Genomic DNA, 22,232 nt, shown 5'->3' with positions numbered 1-22,232 from the left:
AGGATATTGGGGTTGCAGGAGATCCCTATGGGCTGCAGCATTTCTTTTGCCACCCATAGGGAGCTCTGACAATTCTTACACAGGCCTGCCACTGCAGCCTGAGTGAAATAACGTCCACGTTATTTCACAGCCATTTTACACTGCACTTAAGTAACTTATAAGTCACCTATATGTCTAACCTTTACCTGGTAAAGGTTAGGTGCAAAGTTACTTAGTGTGAGGGCACCCTGGCACTAGCCAAGGTGCCCCCACATTGTTCAGGGCCAATTCCCCGGACTTTGTGAGTGCGGGGACACCATTACACGCGTGCACTACATATAGGTCACTACCTATATGTAGCTTCACAATGGTAACTCCGAATACGGCCATGTAACATGTCTATGATCATGGAATTGCCCCCTCTATACCATCCTGGCATAGTTGGCACAATCCCATGATCCCAGTGGTCTGTAGCACAGACCCTGGTACTGCCAAACTACCTTTCCTGGGGTTTCACTGCAGCTGCTGCTGCTGCCAACCCCTCAGACAGGCAGATGCCCTCCTGGGGTCCAGCCAGGCCTGGCCCAGGATGGCAGAACAAAGGACTTCCTCTGAGAGAGGGTGTTACACCCTCTCCCTTTGGAAAATGGTGTGAAGGCAGGGGAGGAGTAGCCTCCCCCAGCCTCTGGAATTGCTTTCTTGGGCACAGATGTGCCCAATTCTGCATAAGCCAGTCTACACCGGTTCAGGGGACCCCTTAGCCCCGCTCTGGCGCGAAACTGGACAAAGGAAAGGGGAGTGACCACTCCCCTGACCTGCACCTCCCCTGGGAGGTGTCCAGAGCTCCTCCAGTGTGCTCCAGACCTCTGCCATCTTGGAAACAGAGGTGCTGCTGGCACACTGGACTGCTCTGAGTGGCCAGTGCCACCAGGTGACGTCAGAGACTCCTTCTGATAGGCTCCTTCAGGTGTTGCTAGCCTATCCTCTCTCCTAGGTAGCCAAACCCTCTTTTCTGGCTATTTAGGGTCTCTGTCTCTGGGGAAACTTTAGATAACGAATGCAAGAGCTCATCCGAGTTCCTCTGCATCTCTCTCTTCACCTTCTGCCAAGGAATCGACTGCTGACCGCGCTGGAAGCCTGCAAACCTGCAACATTGTAGCAAAGACGACTACTGCAACTCTGTAACGCTGATCCTGCCGCCTTCTCGACTGTTTTCCTGGTGGTGCATGCTGTGGGGGTAGTCTGCCTCCTCTCTGCACTAGAAGCTCCGAAGAAATCTCCAGTGGGTCGACGGAATCTTCCCCCTGCAACCGCAGGCACCAAAAAGCTGCATTACCGGTCCCTTGGGTCTCCTCTCAGCACGACGAGCGAGGTCCCTCGAATCCAGCAACTCTGTCCAAGTGACCCCCACAGTCCAGTGACTCTTCAGTCCAAGTTTGGTGGAGGTAAGTCCTTGCCTCACCTCGCTAGACTGCATTGCTGGGAACTGCGACTTTTGCAGCTACTCCGGCCTCCGTGCACTTCCGGCGGAAATCCTTTGTGCACAGTCCAGCCTGGGTCCACGGCACTCTAACCTGCATTGCACGACTTTCTAAGTTGGTCTCCGGCGACGTGGGACTCCTTTGTGTAACTTCGGGTGAGCACCGTTTCACGCATCCTCATAGTGCCTGTTTCTGGCACTTCTCCGGGTGCTACCTGCTGCTGAGAGGGCTCCCTTTCTTGCTCGACGTCCCCTCTCTCTCCTGGTCCAATTTGCGACCTCCTGGTCCCTCCAGGGCCACAGCAGCGTCCAAAAACGCTAACCGCACGATTTGCAGCTAGCAAGGCTTGTTGGCGTTCTTTCGGCGGGAAAACACTTCTGCACGACTCTACAAGGCGAGAGGGATCCGTCCTCCAAAGGGGAAGTCTCTAGCCCTTTGCGTTCCTGCAGAAACCGCAGCTTCTTCTGTCCAGTAGAAGCTTCTTTGCACCCGCAGCTGGCATTTCCTGGGCATCTGCCCATCTCCGACTTGCTTGTGACTTTTGGACTTGGTCCCCTTGTTCCACAGGTACCCCAGATTGGAAATCCAGCGTTGTTGCATTGTTGGTTTGTGTCTTTCCTGCATTATTCCTCTAACACGACTTCTTTATCCTTAGGGGAACTTTAGTGCACTTTGCACTCACTTTTCAGGGTCTTGGGGAGGGTTATTTTTCTAACTCTCACTATTTTCTAATAGTCCCAGCGACCCTCTACAAGGTCACATAGGTTTGGGGTCCATTCGTGGTTCGCATTCCACTTTTGGAGTATATGGTTTGTGTTGCCCCTATCCCTATGTTTCCCCATTGCATCCTATTGTAACTATACATTGTTTGCACTCTTTTCTAAGACTATACTGCATATTTTTGCTATTGTGTATATATATCTTGTGTATATTTCCTATCCTCTCACTGAGGGTACACTCTGAGATACTTTGGCATATTGTCATAAAAATAAAGTACCTTTATTTTTAGTATAACTGTGTATTGTGTTTTCTTATGATATTGTGCATATGACACTAAGTGGTACTGTAGGAGCTTCACTGGTCTCCTAGTTCAGCCTAAGCTGCTCTGCTAAGCTACCATTATCTATCAGCCTAAGCTGCTAGACACCCTATACACTAATAAGGGATAACTGGGCCTGGTGCAAGGTGCAAGTACCCCTTGGTACTCACTACAAGCCAGTCCAGCCTCCTACACCTGAAAAAGGTGGTGCATTGGTAGCGCACTGCTTGAGGGCAGCCCTCTGGAGGGAGCAAAGGAGGTTTCATGGCCCCTCACCAGGACATTTGCAGGCATGTGGGTACAGTCACTCGCTGCACCCACCTATACGGGAATCTGTCTTTTTAAAGTACAGATGTTGGCCGCCCGCACAGTTGAAACAGAGTGGCCCCTGGTAGTAGTGCATTTATTAGCATAGATAGCGCTGTCCCAGTCTGCACCAGGCACACCTTTTTATAAGGTGCTCCTGGTGCAGACCAGGACAGTGCGCCTGTTCTGTAATCGGGGCTGTGGTGCAGCTAGGAAAAGGTTTTCCACAGCAAAAACGGGGACAATGCACCTGTAGTGTACTATTGCCCCATGTGATCTAAGACTTCACAGACTGGATCTGTCTAACCCCTTTCGCTCTCTTATGTTTTACATAAAGGCATAGTAAACGTTCAATAAAGAAATGCACCAGGTTTCATTAAAAGTTGTTCTTTAATTCAAGTACCTCGTGCACTCTGTCAACATATTCTGTCCAGGCAAGGAGAAACTGCACTCGTTCTTGAAGTTGCAACATGAGACAGTTGTTTTATTTGCATTTACAAATTATGGCACTTCCTTACTGGATGGGGCGTGGTAGGGCAGCTGAGGCTCACACAAGACTTTGCTCCTTCTCACCACAGCACAGCTCAGTCTGCCTTGAATCCGCTAGTGGCACAGAATGCCTGTGGAGGTGATGTGGCCTGAGTCTTGGGCAGAAGCAGCGTAGCTCTAATCAGGGTGGCGGGCATCCAAGAGGAAACTCATACCAGCAAGTGTGCTTTTCTAACTCACTTGAACATTTTCTGCCAGTACTGCTTGCAGTTTTGTGACGTGACTGTGTCAAAGCAAAGCCAGTTCTAAGTGGCACAATACATGCCATGGCCTGGGTGGGGCTGTAAGCAGGGGGAGAGCAGATACTTGATAACTTCCTTGCTCATTGCCGGGTCTGCCCCAGCGGGACGTCAGCATCTCAATGGGCAAAACAGGGATGGTGCCATTCACCTTTAACTACCTGCTCCAATTAACCACTTTCTGTGGTGTGTTAGTAGCAACATGGTACAATAAATAGTTCATATAACTGCTATTTGGTTACTCCACTGTAGCACATTCTTCTATATTTTCCATGAATCCCAAATAGCAGTATTTTTTTTTTTTTTAAGTTCTAGCAGACTGAAGATGCCATACCTAATTCTATAGTCTAGCCTTGCGTGTTTCGGCAACATCCTTCCTATTGCTGCTTATCTTGGGTATAAGAAAATCAAATCTTCAGTTGTTTGTATGTGCATAAGACACAAAACAACTGCTTGGCTAATGTCTGCTATGCAGTAAAAAAAAAAAAAAAGGGGGGGAGAGAAAGAATGTCCATTTAAAATAGCATGTGATCCTGCACGAGGACCTATCACTTTATTTGGGGTGTAATGAATCTTTCTTCTGTATTCCGAGGGGTGGAGAGATAATTTTACAAGCTTGTTCACATCAATTGCAGTAGAACTTAATTGTCACATGTTAAATCTCAGAGTCCAAATTAAAGTTTCAATGGGCTTTATTAAAGACTTGAAGCCAAAGTTACGTAAGTGAGTCTCAAAACCATATTATAGATCTACAAAATCACCAATGGAGCATTAAGGCATTGTGCATTATTAAACCGAAGCAATGTATAAAAGACCAAGACTTCAACAACAGAAATGCAGAAAATGAGAAAGTATGTGATGTCTGGATTCTAAAATTAAGTTCTCTTGCCTAACCACTGAATCTAGCTCCTAAACTGTTTAATACAAAAGGAATAGCTGAGAAAGGTTAGCAAACTGAACTTCGGTAGAATATTCTGTTCAAGAGATGTGTGGTGGCATAGAGCCACATTGAAAGTATGAGGTCTGTACCTCATTAAGGTACGCTCTGAGCAAGGGGCAAAGAAAATCTGAATGTATTACCAACAAAAACCCACTTAAATCTTGGTTTTTCCAGGTGTGATGCCATCAAACCCAAAACTCTCATTTGACAACAAAACTACGTTTCAATTATAATTGACACTTCAGTTTTCCGAAGCCTTTGGCACTCAACCTTGATACACCCTCACATTCAGGAATCTTAAAAGCTATAGCTGCCAATGCCAGGATACTTCTTCAGTCCTGTATTGTTTTTCTCAGTCTCTTATCTTTTGTGCACAAATTAGCTCCTTGTTAACTTTGGCACCTGCAGCTTTGGAAAAACAAGCTTTCACATTGAAGATTAGAACACATAAAAAGAATGTGAGCTTCACTCCTTCCAAACTAAAATGAACACAAATGTACTTCAGTTCAATATGCTTTAAATGTCAACATTGTTGAACATAAAGAACAGCATTTCTAAAAGGCTGTAACCTAGACATTCTTGCAAAAGAGGATTAAATATGGCAAACCTGCACCCGCCTGCCTCCCTTTTTCCGATGTTGCTTTTCCAGTGTTGGTTGCACCCTCCCGCCTTCCTTTTTCCAGTGTTTGTGCACCTTCCTGTCTCCCTTTTTCCGATGTTGCTTTTCCAGTGTTGGTTGCACACTCCCGTCTCCCTTTTCCAATGTTGCTTTTCCTGTGTTGGTTGCACCCTCCCGCCTCCCTTTTTTTCCTGTGTTGGTTGCCCTTTTTCTGCTGTTCACACCCTCACACACCCACCCGCAGTTCTTCTTTCATTGCCTGCATGTCTGTCCTCCCTCCCCACTATTAAAAACAACAAAAAAACGGTATGACGGGAAGGCTGCTGCCCCCTTCATAAGCTTTTTCCTTATTCCTGGAACGAAGGCTACCAAGAATCATGGCATTAGTTTTTGCAACCTGGGGCTCTAATTGTTTTGCATGGAAGTAGGATTAGAAGACTGACACAAGGGAGCATAATGAAACTGCACTTCTACCTGTAACTGCAGAGTTGTCACCATATAATAAATACAGCAGTGACCTATTGTTGATTATTACAGCCTACAACATAGGACCTTATAACTGTCAAAACCATTGGAAGGCATTAAAACAGGTCAGGCCAGTTACTGCAAAGGACTGTCTGCTGCGCAATTTCCAAAGAGAGCAGAGGCGGAGTTGTTGGATTATGACTGAATGTGGTACAGCAAATCATTGGCTACTCTACCACCAAAAAGCAAGCTCTCTCAGGACTCTCCCTTCATCTTTGTCAAGCACCTCCTTAAAGGGTTCTCAAAACACCCTTGCACCACCCACAAAACCTAAATATGCCAGTATTGTTAATGTGCTTATTCCAAGAATATATGCCAAGACACGGTCTCGGTTGAGTTGACACTTTCGCATTTTTGCATTTTCTTCAGTCAGGTTTATACATTTCAAACTAGAGTTAAAAAAAAATGTAGGTTCTTTTTATTAAGTGCCCACTAACTTAGACATTATATTTCCTGCTAAAGAGATCTACACATTAGTCATCTAGCTACTCTGTCGGTCTTGTGTAGTCAAGTTACCCTAGCAGCAAAGATTGAGGAAACTTGTAACCAGGAAATTTTCAAAACCCAAATTAGGTTGGATCCATAATTTGTACAGCCAAGTACAAAAATATTACAAACCAAATATTCTCACTTAGCAGTGGCTCTTTGAATGATGACAATCTTCATTCATCTGCCTTTGAATCTTCACACTGTACTCTATTTAACGCTGTGCATCCGTGGGACGTTCTGTCTGATAGATGTTGCATAGATATAGTGAGAGATGGCGGGATTGTGCTCGGTTTTCACTTGTTTGAATCTTCTAAATGATGCTGTTAATCTCCTGAATTTCAATTTTCAAAGCCTGGGCAATGATCCTTTGAACCAGAAGAAATAGTTGGTATTCTTGGTCCCAAAGATAATCATGAGTTTAGATCACTAGGAATTGATTTTAAGAAGGGAATTGAAGATGTGATGCCTAATAGTTAGTGTGATCTCTACCAAATGCCAGCCTGTGTTTAGTTATTCTGGTTTCCTCTGCAGGATGATTTGCCTCGTGTTAAAACTGAGATTAAAGCAATGAAGAGCTTGAGTCATCAGCATGTATGCCGGTTATATCATGTTATCGAAACTTCAAAGAAGATCTTCATGATTTTGGAGGTGGGTTCACCATATTGAAATAACCCAATTTTTTGTAATATGCCTATAGTTTTTATGTTTCTATGCTTAGTAGATTGAGACCACAATGATACCTGAGTGATGACAACAAGGCTTGTATTTAGTGAAACTTGGTAAAGTACCTTTGCTCCTGTAGTTGTTGTTGCATCTCTAAGCCAGTTTTTAGAGCAGAATCAAGTCTCAAAACTTTAGTTTCCTCTCCCACAGGAAGACTGTGAAGTACTAGAAGGCCTAGATAAAATAAAAAGGTGAGTTGTTTTCTAAGCACTGTACCATGAGGTGTTTTCAAGGAGGGGGAAAGCTGAAAAACTAGGGTGGTGCAAGATGCCGGATGTAATCTATACTATTACAAGAATGATGTGTGGCAATAGAGGACCTACTTTCAGAAGGCTCATGGGTATTGATGTAGCTAAATCCCTTTGAGGTCTTGGAATCTGGTTCCACACTGCTATGCAGCCTAGGTTTTAACTCCAGCGTGAGGACACAATGGTAAGGTAACTTGGAGGGTGGGATGTGCTCTTTTGCTAGTCCTCAGAATGGACATTATGGTGAGGCTCAAGATTTCTGAAGTCTTTAGAGATAATGTACTAGGCTTTGCAATAGTCCAATTTTTTAAAGAAACATGTTTGTAAATCTGTATGTAATAAGAGGTGGTCAGCGTGTAAGAAATGTTAAACAGGCTAGAGGAATCTGTCTCCTTCCACAATAATACGTGCATATACACCCCATATTCCTTTTATCTTACGTCTCTCAGCCTAGACTAAAACTGACTGTCCTTCTTAATTTCACTTGGCCATTTAAGAGTGCTCTGGATCCATATGTGCATTTCTAACCGAAATATGCAACCATGTGTTCTCGGACATACCATTCGCAAGTAGACATTATTTGCATCTTGATTTCCTTAGGAAGAAATTAGTTCTCTTCAGTTTTTTTGGGGCACCCATAGCCCCGAGTGTCTGAGTTCTGTGATACCTTTTGGCTAACAATGCTTTGCTCATTGGGATTTGCAGTTTTGCTTTTCCTCACAGTATGTCTGAGCCCAGAAGTCCAATATAAATTGATTTTTAATAATCTGTGAGTTGCTGAATTGGGTGAGGTCATGTGATCGAGATTTTGAGCTTCTTGTTGTATCATCGCAATCTTTTTTTTTTTCCTCCATTTTGCACTGCTTCCAATTCTCCTGACCTGCAAAGGCTTCCATGAAAGTAGCTTCTGCAGCAACCTGGAACCGCCCACTTTTTTGTTGCTAAAACTGGCTACCTGTGGTTATTGCTCTTTTCCTATTTAAAAAAAAAAAAAAAAAATGACGAGTAAGCAGTAATCTCTTTAATAGTGCAGGACACGGCTTCAATGCATCAAGTCTCTAAGTGAATGACTATCGTGGTTTGCTGTGTACTCTTGATTATTGTTTCCTGCCTGTTCTCGTAGTATTGTATTATATTTGTGGCAGCCTCGGATTGGCAAGGCGGGCAATCGGGCATCGGCCGATGGGCCTGTGCCTGAGGCCAGTTAATGGGCCGGACTTTTGATCTATTAAGCAGTGCAACCTGCTTTGGCCCTCTCGTACGCCACCAAGTGCACAACGTCAAAGGCTGTTATAATAGCTTTTATATTAATATACTGAACCTGTCTCCATGCAAATGAAGTCAGGGCAGCTGCTAATTGTCAGAGGCAGAATGACAGTGGGGCTGCTCCAGCTGTCACAGAATGCCCCCTCCGACTCTCTCCAGGTGTGACAGAGCTCCTGATGGGAAGCAGTTACTACCTGCTTTGCAGAGGATTGGGACAGGGGAGAGATTCTGAGAGTTGGGTGGTGGGGGTTGGTGAGAGTCAGAGGGAACTCCGCAGTTGATTTTGTCCCCTCCCCTCCATGGAACAGGGTGGGATAAATTAGTCTCTGCTGTTCTTCTTTGCTTGCCCCATATCCGTTCCTGCAGTCAATAGGGAGAGGTTGTGGCCTTACCGGACTTTGAAACTGGGAAACCAGGTTTAAGTCCCAGCATCAGCTCAGCATCCTGTGATCCTGGGCAAATCACATAATTCACCTGAGCCTCCAAAGTTATTAATCTGACTATATGTAATGTTATCTGGTGCTCTTGTAAAGCTCTCCAACACTATGTATATTTATTTTTGCATTTACACACTAGCATCAATCATTCCATTTGTGGAATTTAGGCATGATACTACCTGCAAGTGAAACAAAAATAACAATGCACCTTTCGCCAGTCTCTGAACACTACAGGACTTTTCTTAAGTAGTGTAAAAGTACTGTGCATATCTAAAAAAAGCCATGGGTGAGTGTAAAAGGCCTATGGATGAAGAGGGCTCTCAGGGGATCTTAGGGTGAGAAATATTCCAAGAGCACCCAAGAGAATAATGTGGAATAATTTTGTTTCCACTCTTGACAAAAGTTGCTGGCCCTATAAGGTTTAAAATACTTTTAGCATTGCAAATATTTACCAAAATTAGGTCCATGCTCCTAACTAAATAGTGTTTTGCGATATGCGAACGTGGGCCACTTTTTTTTGACTGCCCGGGCCTAATTGTGGCCCCAATCCAACCCTGATTTGTGGATAAGATTTTCCTCCTTGGTGGGCCCTATCATGGCATCAGCGGTGCATTTCGGATTGGTCTGTGTTTCTAACGGAATACTCGATTGAAAGGGTGCCACACGATTCAATCTTACTGGCATAATTATCGGAAGTGCCCCCCTCGGGTCTTGGAATCACCCCAGAGAGCCGTTGTTGTGATGCGGGCTTTAAAGGTTTAGACTAAAATGTAACAGTGTTGGAATTTATCATTGCATTTATTGGAAACTCAACCCTATCTATGAGTAGGTGTGAGTAAGCGTTGCTGACTGCTTATTGCTGAGTCCTAACGGTGCTAACCGTTGACAGCAAGATAGATATAAACTGTCTTCTGGTCCTACAGTACTGCCCTGGCGGGGAACTGTTCGATTACATAATTGCCAAAGACCGCCTAACAGAAGATGAAGCCCGGATATTTTTCCGCCAGATTGTGTCTGCAGTGGCTTACATACATCGAGAAGGGTATGCCCATCGGGATCTGAAACCAGTAAGTTTGGAAATCCAATATATTTTTAGATCATCTTACTTATGGCCTAAGTTCTGTTTTTGTAACTGCTGATCTTTGCTTCGCAGGAGAATCTGCTCATTGATGAAGATCGTAACTTGAAACTGATAGATTTCGGGCTCTGTGCGAAACCTAAAGTATGTTGCAAGTTCTCATTTGTTTCAATTTCTTTGAATTTGTATCTTGGCCTTGCACTTATTGAGGTGGCATGACTTAAAATGCAGGTAATATTTGTCGGTATGTACCACCTTGTGCATAATGAACATTTTCTTTTTAACACCACAAAATAGGTATTCCCCTTTAAAAATAAAACGCAATTTTAAACTCATTACAGTTTAAGAATAAAATCAACCATATTGGAATTTGCCAGCAAATAAAGTTGAGCTATGCAGTTAATTCTTGCTCATGAACGCTTACTTTAGTGTGAAAGGTGCGGAGGTCAGAGCGGATTTCATCTGTAGCCAGTGTTTGACTGTCATGGGGACACGTCCTACGTTTAGGTTTGTGCTCAGTTCACCTTCTGAAACATGACTTGGCATGGCCAGTGCTCTATAGTGGTTCCCAACCTTCTGACTTCTGTGGACCCCCACTTAATCATTAATCGAACCCAGGGACCCCCACTAAATCATCATTGGAATCTGGGCACCCCCCACTGAGTCATTACTGTAAGATTGGGACCTAATTTGTCAATATTTATTAATATTTTTAAATTTTCTTAGCAGTCGCAGACCCCCTGAGAAGGCTTTGCGGACCCCCGGGGGTCCCCGGACAACAGGTTGGGAACCACTGCTCTATGGGTAATGTGTTCCTGAATACTCCAGTCTCTTCGGGTACGGGACTTGGTCAACCTTGCAATCAACACCACAACCCATAGATGTTATTTGACCTGGTTTTCAGTAAGCCCAGCTAAATGTAAATCATTTCTGCTTGTTCTGGTATATTTCTGAAATACCATGCTCTGCAATTACTCTACTGCTTGCAGAAAGTTATAACCTAGGATTAACACAAACAACACAATGTGCGCAACTATTGTTGATGCACTTCTGTGAGGCGCGGAACCCCTCCTCACTTCAAACACTGACAGAAGGATGGATTTTGTGCTAAAATATAGCGCTAAATGACAGATTTTTATTTATTGTAATTTTCTCAATGTGACATAGTTGCACATATGCAAAGTTTGCAAACCTAGTTTTTAGCCACACAGAACTTGCTATTTCCTATGTAGTCATGAGAACTACCTTTTTTTTGGGAGGGGGGTTGTGAAACTTTCTTCTAATGGTGGATTTCATTTTTCTTTTTTTTTAATCCCTTTTTTTTTAGAACTTTTTAGACCTTTTTATCTTACTGAAATTATACGTGTAATATACTTGCATAAAGGTGCTTTCAGCCACATCTCTTCATCCATTGGTCTTTTCTTGTGGCATTCATATTTTGCTTCTGCCCACTACAGCATACAGCATGGGGCAGTCGGTCAGCATACTTCAGTCACTGACTAACTTCACTTTGAGTTAATTCATTTAGCCCTTTTCATAAGTAGCACGTCCACACACAAGATGGTTCCCTTTAATGCCAGTGATTTTGGTTTTACTTTATTACTTTAGTGTTGTTTTCATTTGTAGAGTCTGTGATAGGACACTTCCTACCACATGAGAGAACTTCCTTTAGAAGTGGCTTTTGTTTGTGGGACATATCAGCAGCTCAGATAAGCTTTGAATATAAGCATGAGTGCTCTATCTTTGCAACCCTAACTGCTTGCATTCTATTCCTTATTTCTGACCTTCCTTTTTCTCCTCTTTCAGTCTTTTCTGCTTTACTTTCTTTTTGTGCTTTCTTTTTTTTCTGTCCCTCTTGCTTTCCTTCAGGTTGCATTTCATTCCGTCCGTTTCTTCTTACTGTCTTTCTCTAGTGCGTTCTTTCTTTATTTTTTAAAGTGGCTGGCAGATCATGCTTTTTGAAGTCTTTTAGCCTAGGCCTTTTGATTTTAGTAAAATTCTGTGTATAACATAGTTGCTTAAAGGAGTTTTCAGTCAAACTTCATTTTATGCATCAAAACCCATTTTTTTTAACAAAGCATTTTTCATAGACGTATGTGTGGATTTTCAATTTTTTAAAATATTTACTTTAAAAAAAAAATTATGAAGTACATTGGTACTACCTAGAAAGTATTGCGCTACTTCACTTAAATGTTTCTTTTTTTTCAATACACTTTTCTGCACTTTCACATAGTTTTTTTTTTCTATACTTTTTACTTTTCCTTTTGACTACAACTGTGTTTTTTAGGTACTAGCGCAATGCTCATTAAACATCGTTACTTTTTAAAAAATATATAGAAAAATATATATTTCCCTACTGATTACCACTTTAAGAAAGTGAAAATGGGCAGAGAACAATTGTAAAACCTATTACTTCCTATATGTAAGACCCTAACACAGAACACAGCCTAACTGTTGTGAAAACTACATGGCTGCCTTTTACTTTTTGCAAAGGCAGCCATTAGCCAATTATTTACTGCCTTGTGAACAACAGTTACTGTGCTATACTGCAATGTTGCTTTGGTATACCATGGCCCAATACATAACCAAGAGTTTTGTGACTTATAACTTTAGCACTCCATAACCAATTTAGAGCTAATACCAAAAATTACCCTTTCCACCCCATAATCTATATTTATAACAAACTCCATTTACATCTGTTGAGCCATTTTAATGCTATGTCTCTTTAAACTAGACTCTACTACACCACTACTTTCCATTCTATGCCATTCCACTTTGTTTCATTCTACGCCAGTCCATGCTTCCTTATTCTACTCTATGGCACTCCACTCTAAGCCACAACACTGTAGGCTATTACACAATAGTCCACTCTGTGCCAATCTACTGTATGCTGTTCCACTCTCTGCCACTTCAGTGTATACCACTTAACTTTCCACAATGCTACTATATTACTCTACTCCACTGCTCTACTCCACTGTACTCCATAACACTCCACATAACACTCCACTAAACAACACTGCACTCTACGATTTGAAACACTAGTAAAAAATAAAAACCATTGAAACTCAATGAAAAAAAACAAAGGTTAAAACTATGGGGCTGATTACGAGGCTGGCAATCCAAAGATCGCCAGCCTTGAGGTGGCTGTCAGACTGCTGCTGCAGTGGCAGCCTGACCACCATATTACGAGGTTGGTGGGCAGACCCGCTGTCCCAGTCAGGATTTCAGATCCCAACAGGCTGATGGAGATGCAGGTTGTGATCAGCCCGGGCGGTGCTGAACTTAGCGCCTCCCTGCTGTTTACAACCTTGTTCTCCGACAGCCTTCTCATGGCAGTTCAACCTCCATGAAAAGGCTGGTGGAGAACAGGGGCGGGGAGCCCCTGCACTGCCAGTGCCCGTGGCATGGGCAGTGCAAGGGGTCCTCTTCCCAGCACCCTTGGAATGTGCACTGTCTGCTGTGCAAACAGTGCGCATTTCCAGGGTGCTGGTGCCCCTTGCGTGCAGCAGCATTGCCCCTGGCTCAGTTATGAGTTGGCAAAAATGCTGCTAAACCTTTATCACTGGGCTGGCCCAGGCATTCCGCCGGTCATCCCAGTGTGAAAGTATAATTACGCGTGCGGGGGGTTCGCCAGCACGGTGGTGACCACCCTCTCGGGAGTTTAGCGGATAGGTGTTTCCATCCAAGAAACTCCTAATCAGCCCATTAGTTATAGTTAGAAAAAGGTTTATTTATTCTTTCAATACAAACCAAATTTGAACTACACAAACATTACAAATTCTATAGTTATACTTTGCATTTATAATTTACGCACCACCTTCAAATTACTATAACTTGAGCACCTTCATTCAGTATTGTCAACTCTCTAGCCAGACTACATTAAGTACAACTCACTGCTTACTCTTTCATATGACAGTTATACCATGTGAAATAGCATTTATAACCAGACTTATGACATCTCAAATGACCTCATTTGTCAGAACACTGTTCATAGTAGTGTCACGTTATAGTTAATACTAGGATTTCTGTAGTAGCATCAAATACCTGAATTCCACAAGAAGGCTCAGCACCATCGATTCACAGGGTATGAAGACAGAGATGGTTCAGGGGCATCCTTGAGATGAATTTGGGAACTTTACTTTGGGGGATGAAAGGAGTACGGTCGAACCCTATCTTGTATGCGAATACTGTTATAGAACTTTCTCAAGAGAGTGGAGTCCTATTTAGCACACTAATGTAGTTATACAGCCTTCTGAAGGCGCCTTCGTTAGATTTTTGGAATGCTTGAAGTTAGACTTTAGGAATGCTAAGCAGGTTGAGCCAGTCAGCAGTGGGGATTGAGTGATGTTGCTGTTAAACTTGTCCCGTACTGAGGGGAGTGATTAGGAAGGTCTCATTTTGAGTTTCTGAGTGCAGGATTGTAAAATTATGCTGTATGTCTGTTCGTGTCTGTCAGTCTGTCTGGCGGAGGTGATGGAAGGTGCAGTTTTGAGCGCCAGACAGCACTGAGCTGTTCTAACTTCATCTAGGAAAGAGGTTAGTGATTTGATTACTGGGGCAATACAGAGAAATGGTAAAGTTTTAGGGTCTTCTGCATACACGTATTGCACAAAGCTCTGTGGTGAAATGTCTTTATGCAGAGCAGTGGGAGAGATTAGAAAAGTCTTAGAACTGAGACTTTGGTGACTGAAATAGGAGAGCTGGGGGAGGTTGCTGACCTCATGACTAATGTGTAGAGAATGCAAGAGTCAGGAAAGGTGTGCGACTGAGAGTCGAGGCTCATCCTCGGTGCATGGGTGAATCTTAAGGGCTAGCGTGAGAAGAGGAGTAGATAATGTCAACCTGTTACTCGAATTAAATATTGCATAAGGTGAATTCCATTTTATTTAGTTTGTTTTCAAACGCATCACACGTCTCAGTTTTTGAAAGAAGCCTGGTATGTGTTGCACCATTAGTTTTCCACTTTATTTGCCCAGTTCGCTCTTTACGCTTAAAAGTGCTGCGCTGTTAACTGTTTTGATGCCACATAAAATGCAGCACCTCTACTGTTTGTTAGTGCTGGAAAGTAACTGGCGTTTACTGTTGCCCAGATTACAGCTTTTTTTTTTTTTTTATCAATCTTGGCCAGATAAAAGGTTGGCTTTGTACTTTTGTACTGCCATGTTTCAGTTTGTGAGCCTCTGGTCATTCCAGAGGTGACCAGCGTGTGCTAAGTCTTATCTTGCTGACCCACATGGCCTGCATTTCTGTGTGCCTTTTTCACCTTCAGCTTAATTTTGTTTTTTGGGGGTATGTGCGCATATTTCGATCCTTACAATGATGGCTATATACTGCTTCATCTGTTTTTCGATTATCTTCACCCTCTTGTGTTTCTAAAACTTAAACTATGACGTTTCACACGAATGTCTTGTTCTCGAATTAAAATTATTTTACTCGGAATCTTGAAAATTGTTTCCTTTCTCTGGTGCTTATTGCAGGGTGGGCTTGACTACCATCTAATGACATGCTGTGGAAGCCCAGCTTATGCAGCACCCGAACTAATCCAGGGGAAAGCGTACATCGGATCAGAGGTACCCAATAATAGAACAAGTATTACTTTGAACTGTGATTTTTATAACGGTGTCTCCTAGCTAGAGCTTACATGAGAGACAGAGGCAACATTTTATATTGACTTACATTATGTTAAATTACTCCTTCGAAGCTATGCTCGTCTTGCAGAAGCTCGGAGCGAACTGGGCTACTGAAATGGAGAAGATCGGAAGACCAGCTGTGGAAATGTATTTGAGTGGGGCCTTTTTGGGTGACCACTCTACCATAGAGATGACTTCTTGGTTCAAGACTGTTATTATCTGGGACGTTTTGGGAGAGTGGGAGAAGAGTCGCTGTTACCAGGAGTGCCCTTTGCTCCCGATTTGGTTGTTCATTCCAGACTGCTGTTGCAGCACCAAAGAATTGTATTGCGCTGTCCAGTTTTAGGACCATAACTCAGATTAACCTTTTGTGTCATCTTCAATCTACAGACCTTTTCCTAACATGATTTTACCATTGTACTAGAAGTGCAAAACTGCCAGATTAATGCCTATCCTAGAAAACAAATTCCGAGTGTAAACAAAATCTCCTTACATGAGGAACTGGCTATTTGTATTGAACAAACTAGGATTGGAGTATCTATGTGGAGAAAATGGTTTCATTTCTACGTCACAGATTATGCACTGATCAGTGATTAGACTGCAGCTCTGCTTTCTTCGAAGATGCATGGTGATATTTTAGACCAGCGGTGTTCAACATATGTCCCAGGAGAGAAGTGTTAAGGCCATGTTTTTGATATAACCACTGCAATTAAATGATTTGTATTTAGGTTCAGTGACTTTAAATGTGTCATATGACAATCCAAATAATCTTGCTTTGATCTGGTGCTCCTAGATCTACAGGGAGTGTAGAATTATTAGGCAAGTTGTATTTTAGAGGATTAATTTTATTATTGAACAACAACCATGTTCTCAATGAACCCAAAAAGCTCATTAATATCAAAGCTGAATATTTTTGGAAGTAGTTTTTAGTTTGTTTTTAGCTTTAGCTATGTTAGGGGGATATCTGTGTGTGCAGGTGACTATTACTGTGCATAATTATTAGGCAACTTAACAAAAAAAAAAATATATACCCATTTCAATTATTTATTATTACCAGTGAAACCAATATAACATCTCAACATTCACAAATATACATTTCTGACATTCAAAAACAAAACAAAACAAAAACAAATCAGTGACCAATATAGCCACCTTTCTTTGCAAGGACACTCAAAAGCCTGCCATCCATGGATTCTGTCAGTGTTTTGATCTGTTCACCATCAACATTGCGTGCAGCAGCAACCACAGCCTCCCAGACACTGTTCAGAGAGGTGTACTGTTTTCCCTCCTTGTAAATCTCACATTTGATGATGGACCACAGGTTCTTAATGGGGTTCAGATCAGGTGAACAAGGAGGCCATGTCATTAGATTTCCTTCTTTTATACCCTTTTTTGCCAGCCACGCTGTGGAGTACTTGGACGCGTGTGATGGAGCATTGTCCTGCATGAAAATCATGTTTTTCTTGAAGGATGCAGACTTCTTCCTGTACCACTGCTTGAAGAAGGTGTCTTCCAGGAACTGGCAGTAGGACTGGGAGTTGAGCTTGACTCCATCCTCAACCCGAAAAGGCCCCACAAGCTCATCTTTGATACCAGCCCAAACCAGTACTCCACCTCCACCTTGCTGGCGTCTGAGTCGGACTGGAGCTCTCTGCCCTTTACCAATCCAGCCACGGGCCCATCCATCTGGCCCATCAAGACTCACTCTCATTTCATCAGTCCATAAAACCTTAGAAAAATCAGTCTTGAGATATTTCTTGGCCCAGTCTTGACGTTTCAGCTTGTGTGTCTTGTTCAGTGGTGGTCGTCTTTCAGCCTTTCTTACCTTGGCCATGTCTCGGAGTATTGCACACCTTGTGCTTTTGGGCACTCCAGTGATGTTGCAGCTCTGAAATATGGCCAAACTGGTGGCAAGTGGCATCGTGGCAGCTGCACGCTTGACTTTTCTCAGTTCATGGGCAGTTATTTTGCGCCTTGGTTTTTCCACACGCTTCTTGCGACCCTGTTGACTATTTTGAATGAAACGCTTGATTGTTCGATGATCACGCTTCAGAAGCTTTGCAATTTTAAGAGTGCTGCATCCCTCTGCAAGATATCTCACTATTTTTGACTTTTCTGAGCCTGTCAAGTCCTTCTTTTGACCCATTTTGCCAAAGGAAAGGAAGTTGCCTAATAATTATGCACACCTGATATAGGGTGTTGATGTCATTAGACCACACCCCTTCTCATTACAGAGATGCACATCACCTAATATGCTTAATTGGTAGTAGGCTTTCGAGCCTATACAGCTTGGAGTAAGACGACATGCATAAAGAGGATGATGTGGTCAAAATACTCATTTGCCTAATAATTCTGCACTCCCTGTATCTGTTGATCATCTGTTCATGGTTACATTTAATATTTTACAACCTCCTTTAACGTCAGAACTTGTGCAAAAGAAGGTATTGTAGTTTTTTTTTTTTAACTTCTTTTTATTAGTATTATCACACGCAAGGCAAAAAACAGGCGAATATCAGTTGTATATATTTACATTCTGAATGTGAGACATAACATTATATTCTAATATGTATAGAGGGTATGACAGCTCTATAATTGTACAATCTGGCATATCCTAATACAGTTTCTGGTCACGTCGTGGTCACCACGCTATCACGCTGCAAAGTATACATGTCACCTATAAATTACAAGCCCCCACCACCACCACCACCCTAACCCAAAAATCAAACATCAGTATTATCATACTCATCAAGTGTGCTCGACTAAGTACCTTTCAATGGTTTTGCATGCAGCATGTTCAAGAAATACTATACAGAGAGACTATACAATGAAGGGGCAACACAGTGCAATAAAGCGTTTACTCTTACTAGTTGCTAGGTAAGGTTTGCTTGCGAAACTGCTCTATCATCCTATCCCATGCCATTGATTTTAGTCTTTTGTGCAACCCCCTCTATTCAGGAAGTTCTTGTACTTATTGGCAAGTGACTCTATGAAACTCCTTAGGACTAGTAAAAAGAAGAAATAACTCATCAAAGAGACATCCTGGGTGAGGGTTCTTTCCACCAGGTTTTGCCTTCGACAGCTCTTGCCTTATCAGAACCCACTGCATCGTTACCCTCCACATAATGTTTTACTGGTGTTCCCACTCGTCATATGTTATAGAAGGGCTCTGATATAGCGTTTTTCTGTCTTGTACCCCTGGCATCGCACAGAAACGGTCTCCTTGGGTATCCGACATACACTTCTTTTAAGGGGTGGACGAGTGTCACTTTCTCATGCTTTTCCTTCTGAACATCCAAAAAGTTGTTGGAGGATCAGGGACTCTTTGGAAGTGAGTTGTCATGTTTCTGAAGAGTAAAGTTGTTTCCCTGTAGTTTGTGAAGTACTGCAGGATTTCCTTTATTTCCTATCACACCTAAACACTGTATGTGGCCTCCTCCTAACATCTTAAAATTCTGGATAAGCGAAATAACGGTGCTAAAATATTCCTTATGCCTTCTTTAGCTCTTCCCTACTTGACCACAGAACACTTCTGACCGTTTTAAGCTAGCAAGTGCTTCTGCACGTTCCAGTTTTCTCGATTACGGGGGTACTCCACATTGCCCCATGAAACCTGCATGGTACCTTCAAAGGGCAATTGTAAACTCATGGTTTGACAGATTCGTGTGTCCATAGCTGGTTTACCAGCTTTGTTTGCACTATGCAATGTTAAGAATACAGTAATAAAGTTGTAAGCGGTCTATAACTTTAAAACGTATCACAAAAAATGACTTAATAGATGCAAGAATTAAACTCTAAATTCGTGTGTACGATTCTTTAGTGTTGTTGGTTTGGCTTCCAAGTTTTTACAATAAAATATTGGTCCTTCTTGGCCCAAGTCATTTATTGTATAATAAGAATCACTGTGTATTCGATTTGTTCATCATTTTTCATGGGAAGTTGGCAAATTCCCTAACCTGGCAACACATTTTGAAGTAACCTCTCTGAAAATATCAAATCTGCGCTTTTCCTTGCAGAATTTACTTTACTGGAAATAATTAGTGTTGTACTACAGAAAATGGTGTCTTTCTACGTCAACGTTATACAACTCAAAGGTGGGATCAGAGAGCTACAAACACAGTACAATGCCAAGCAGTGTCAACGAGAAATGCTCTCAAACTGTCAAAATCAACGGTCTCGATATTGAACTCCGAGTGACACCCATAACACCCCAAGAAAACTTCCCCGCATTGTTTCTATGAATTGAAAGCACTAGGACTAATGGTTAAATGCCTCACTGCAGTCAGAAACTACCCACCCAGACCAGGCTTCTAAAAAAAAATATATATATCATTTTGCCATTTACCATTACCATTTATTTAATTGTTATTAGCCTATCCGGCCTTAACAATAATCACACAGTAGATATCAATCCCTCGAACTCAATAAAAATCACATTAAGATAAAAACATTTCAATACAAGGAACTATGCTTGAATTTTTGATTTAACATGTGCCAAAATGTATCCAATTTACCATGCATTATCGTAAAACCTGATTTGACCATAATTTACATAAAAACTTAACTTATTCTAGAAAAACATTATGAATCTAATATTTAAAATGTCTTATTATGGGACGAGTCATTTGGGGCCTTGCATTGCCTTCCAGTCATTTAATAAAAGACCGAGGCCTAACCCAGTTTACATTGCCCTGCACCGATTTCCCAAGCTAAATAGGTACGGGATAACATAGGCTATTGTGCCTGTGCCAACTGTAGGTGCATTGATGGACGTAATTTCCATGCTTCCAAGATATAAGTTGAGACCTTTGTCACAATGTATTTCTCATCTGAACGCATACATAGTGCTTCCGCCTCCTTGCACTTCCTAACTCCGAAAGTTCTGAAAAGTGGACGAAGGTACAATTTACGGAGTCTGAGCGTAAAGTGACATAGTAAAAGGAAATGGGAAAGTGTTTCCGGACCACCATGAAGACATGGACAACATTCTAAACTACCCGGAGGAGCGGATTGCCATCTGTTGACCACCGCTGTCACTGGTAGGGTGCCCATACGGAATTTAAAGTAGAGAGCCCTTTTTTCCTCCGGATAAATACTGTCTGAATATTGCTGGTTTAAGCTCTTGGTTAAACAAAATATACCGTTTGAATAAAGGGCTAAATGACTCGCACATAATCTCTGTCTTTCGCTCCCAATATGCCTTTTTTATGACAGCAAGACTAGGCCTTCCGATTTTTTCAGGATGGAGCCAAAAGTCATCCTGGCCAATAGCAGCCAGGATAGTTGAAATATGTTTGAACCAGGGCAGTTTCCGATGGTTTTGCAACTTCATGATATCCTTGAGTACGTCTCTGAATGGTTTGAGAGCCTCTTTTGTCCAAATGCGGATCCAGTATCTTACTGGAGCCAGAGCGATGTAGTCCTCAACCTTTCTCATCTGTAGATCAATTCTTATTGCGTTCATTGGTGTAGCATTACCTAGACAAAGTAGTTGGCGTAAGAATTTGTTCACGGTTACTTGTATTGATGGAATCTTTCTGAATCCCCAAATCTCTGCGCTGTAAAGTGCTGCGGCTCTTGCTTTTGTTTTGTATGCAAGCAGCGCGGAGCTCACGGAGTGATTGCCTGTAGCCTTTGCAAATCTGAGTACTGCTCCGGCTTGTTGGGCCAAGGAAATTCTGCTTTTGTAGATTTGTGGTTTCCATGTCTGTTTTTCATCTAATCTGCAGCCCAGGTAATCATAGGAGGCCACTCGGGCCAAAGGCTTATTATTTACCCTAAAAGTCGAATGCAACGTCTGTTTTTGGTTGAGAATCATAAACTTTGTTTTCCCCTCATTGATTACCATGCTCCTTGAGGTACAGAAAGATTCGAAGCCCCTAAGTAGGCCATGCATTGCTATCTCTGTTCTTGCCAGTAATACGGCGTCATCAGCAAAGAGCAAGATAGGTATACTTTCATTGGCTAGTTTTGGCACATCCAGATTTAATTCCTTCAAAACTTGACTTACTTTATTTATATAACAATTGAATAGGGTTGGGGCCAAAACGCAGCCTTGTTTTACACCTCGCTCAATTGGGATTTTGGCCGTATAATCATTTCTCGTAGAATATCTGACCCTGGCAGTGTTTCCTGTATGCAATAGAATTAGCAGCCTTAAGATTTTTCACTGTATACCCATGTCCGACAATAGCTGCCATAATGTTTGGCGATTTACGCTGTCGAAGGCTGTTTGGAGATCCACAAAGACCAGGTATAATGGACAGTTTTTAAGGGTGGCGTATTTAGCAGAGATCATGTTTAGCTTAAAAAGTTGGTCTGTTGTACTTTGGCCTCTCCTAAAACCAGCTTGGTGTGTTGATATTAAATCTCCGTCCTCTAGCCATTGGTCTAGACGCGACTGAATCAATTTGGCAAAAATCTTTCCAACACTATCAAGCAGTGAGATAGGTCTATAATTGCTCACCATGTCCCGAGGCCCTTTTTTGTGAATTGGAACGATTATTGATTCCTTCCAAGAAGGAGGGATTACCTCGTAATGCCAAACACTGTTGAATAGACGGGCTAGAGCAGGTAACCATAACGTTAGCTGGTTACGGTAAGCATCTGAAGGGATGCCATCTGGGCCTGCAGCCTTATGCGGCTTTTGAAGGAGGATAACTTGTTTAATCTCTTTTTCACTAAATT

General features: G+C 42.4%; 1 protein-coding gene across 3 annotated transcripts in view; it reads left to right on the top strand.

Moving 5' to 3' along the window:
* MELK (maternal embryonic leucine zipper kinase) overlaps window positions 1-22,232 on the top strand; it is a 281,217-nt gene that overhangs the window by 89,399 nt on the left and 169,586 nt on the right. The window contains exons 4-7 of one of the 3 annotated variants that reach the window (XM_069237613.1): window positions 6,698-6,814; window positions 9,764-9,907; window positions 9,994-10,062; window positions 15,396-15,488. In XM_069237613.1, coding sequence (XP_069093714.1) covers window positions 6,698-6,814; window positions 9,764-9,907; window positions 9,994-10,062; window positions 15,396-15,488 — 423 coding nt within the window. The remainder of the gene's footprint in view (window positions 1-6,697; window positions 6,815-9,763; window positions 9,908-9,993; window positions 10,063-15,395; window positions 15,489-22,232) is intronic. The other 2 variants (XM_069237621.1, XM_069237628.1) reach the window with 2 other exon arrangements.

The sequence above is a fragment of the Pleurodeles waltl genome, chromosome 1_2, assembly GCF_031143425.1.
Source record: "Pleurodeles waltl isolate 20211129_DDA chromosome 1_2, aPleWal1.hap1.20221129, whole genome shotgun sequence".
NCBI lineage: Eukaryota > Metazoa > Chordata > Amphibia > Caudata > Salamandridae > Pleurodeles > Pleurodeles waltl.
The sequence above is the reverse complement of the archived record's forward strand: the minus strand, read 5'-3'. Positions and strand labels throughout refer to the sequence as shown.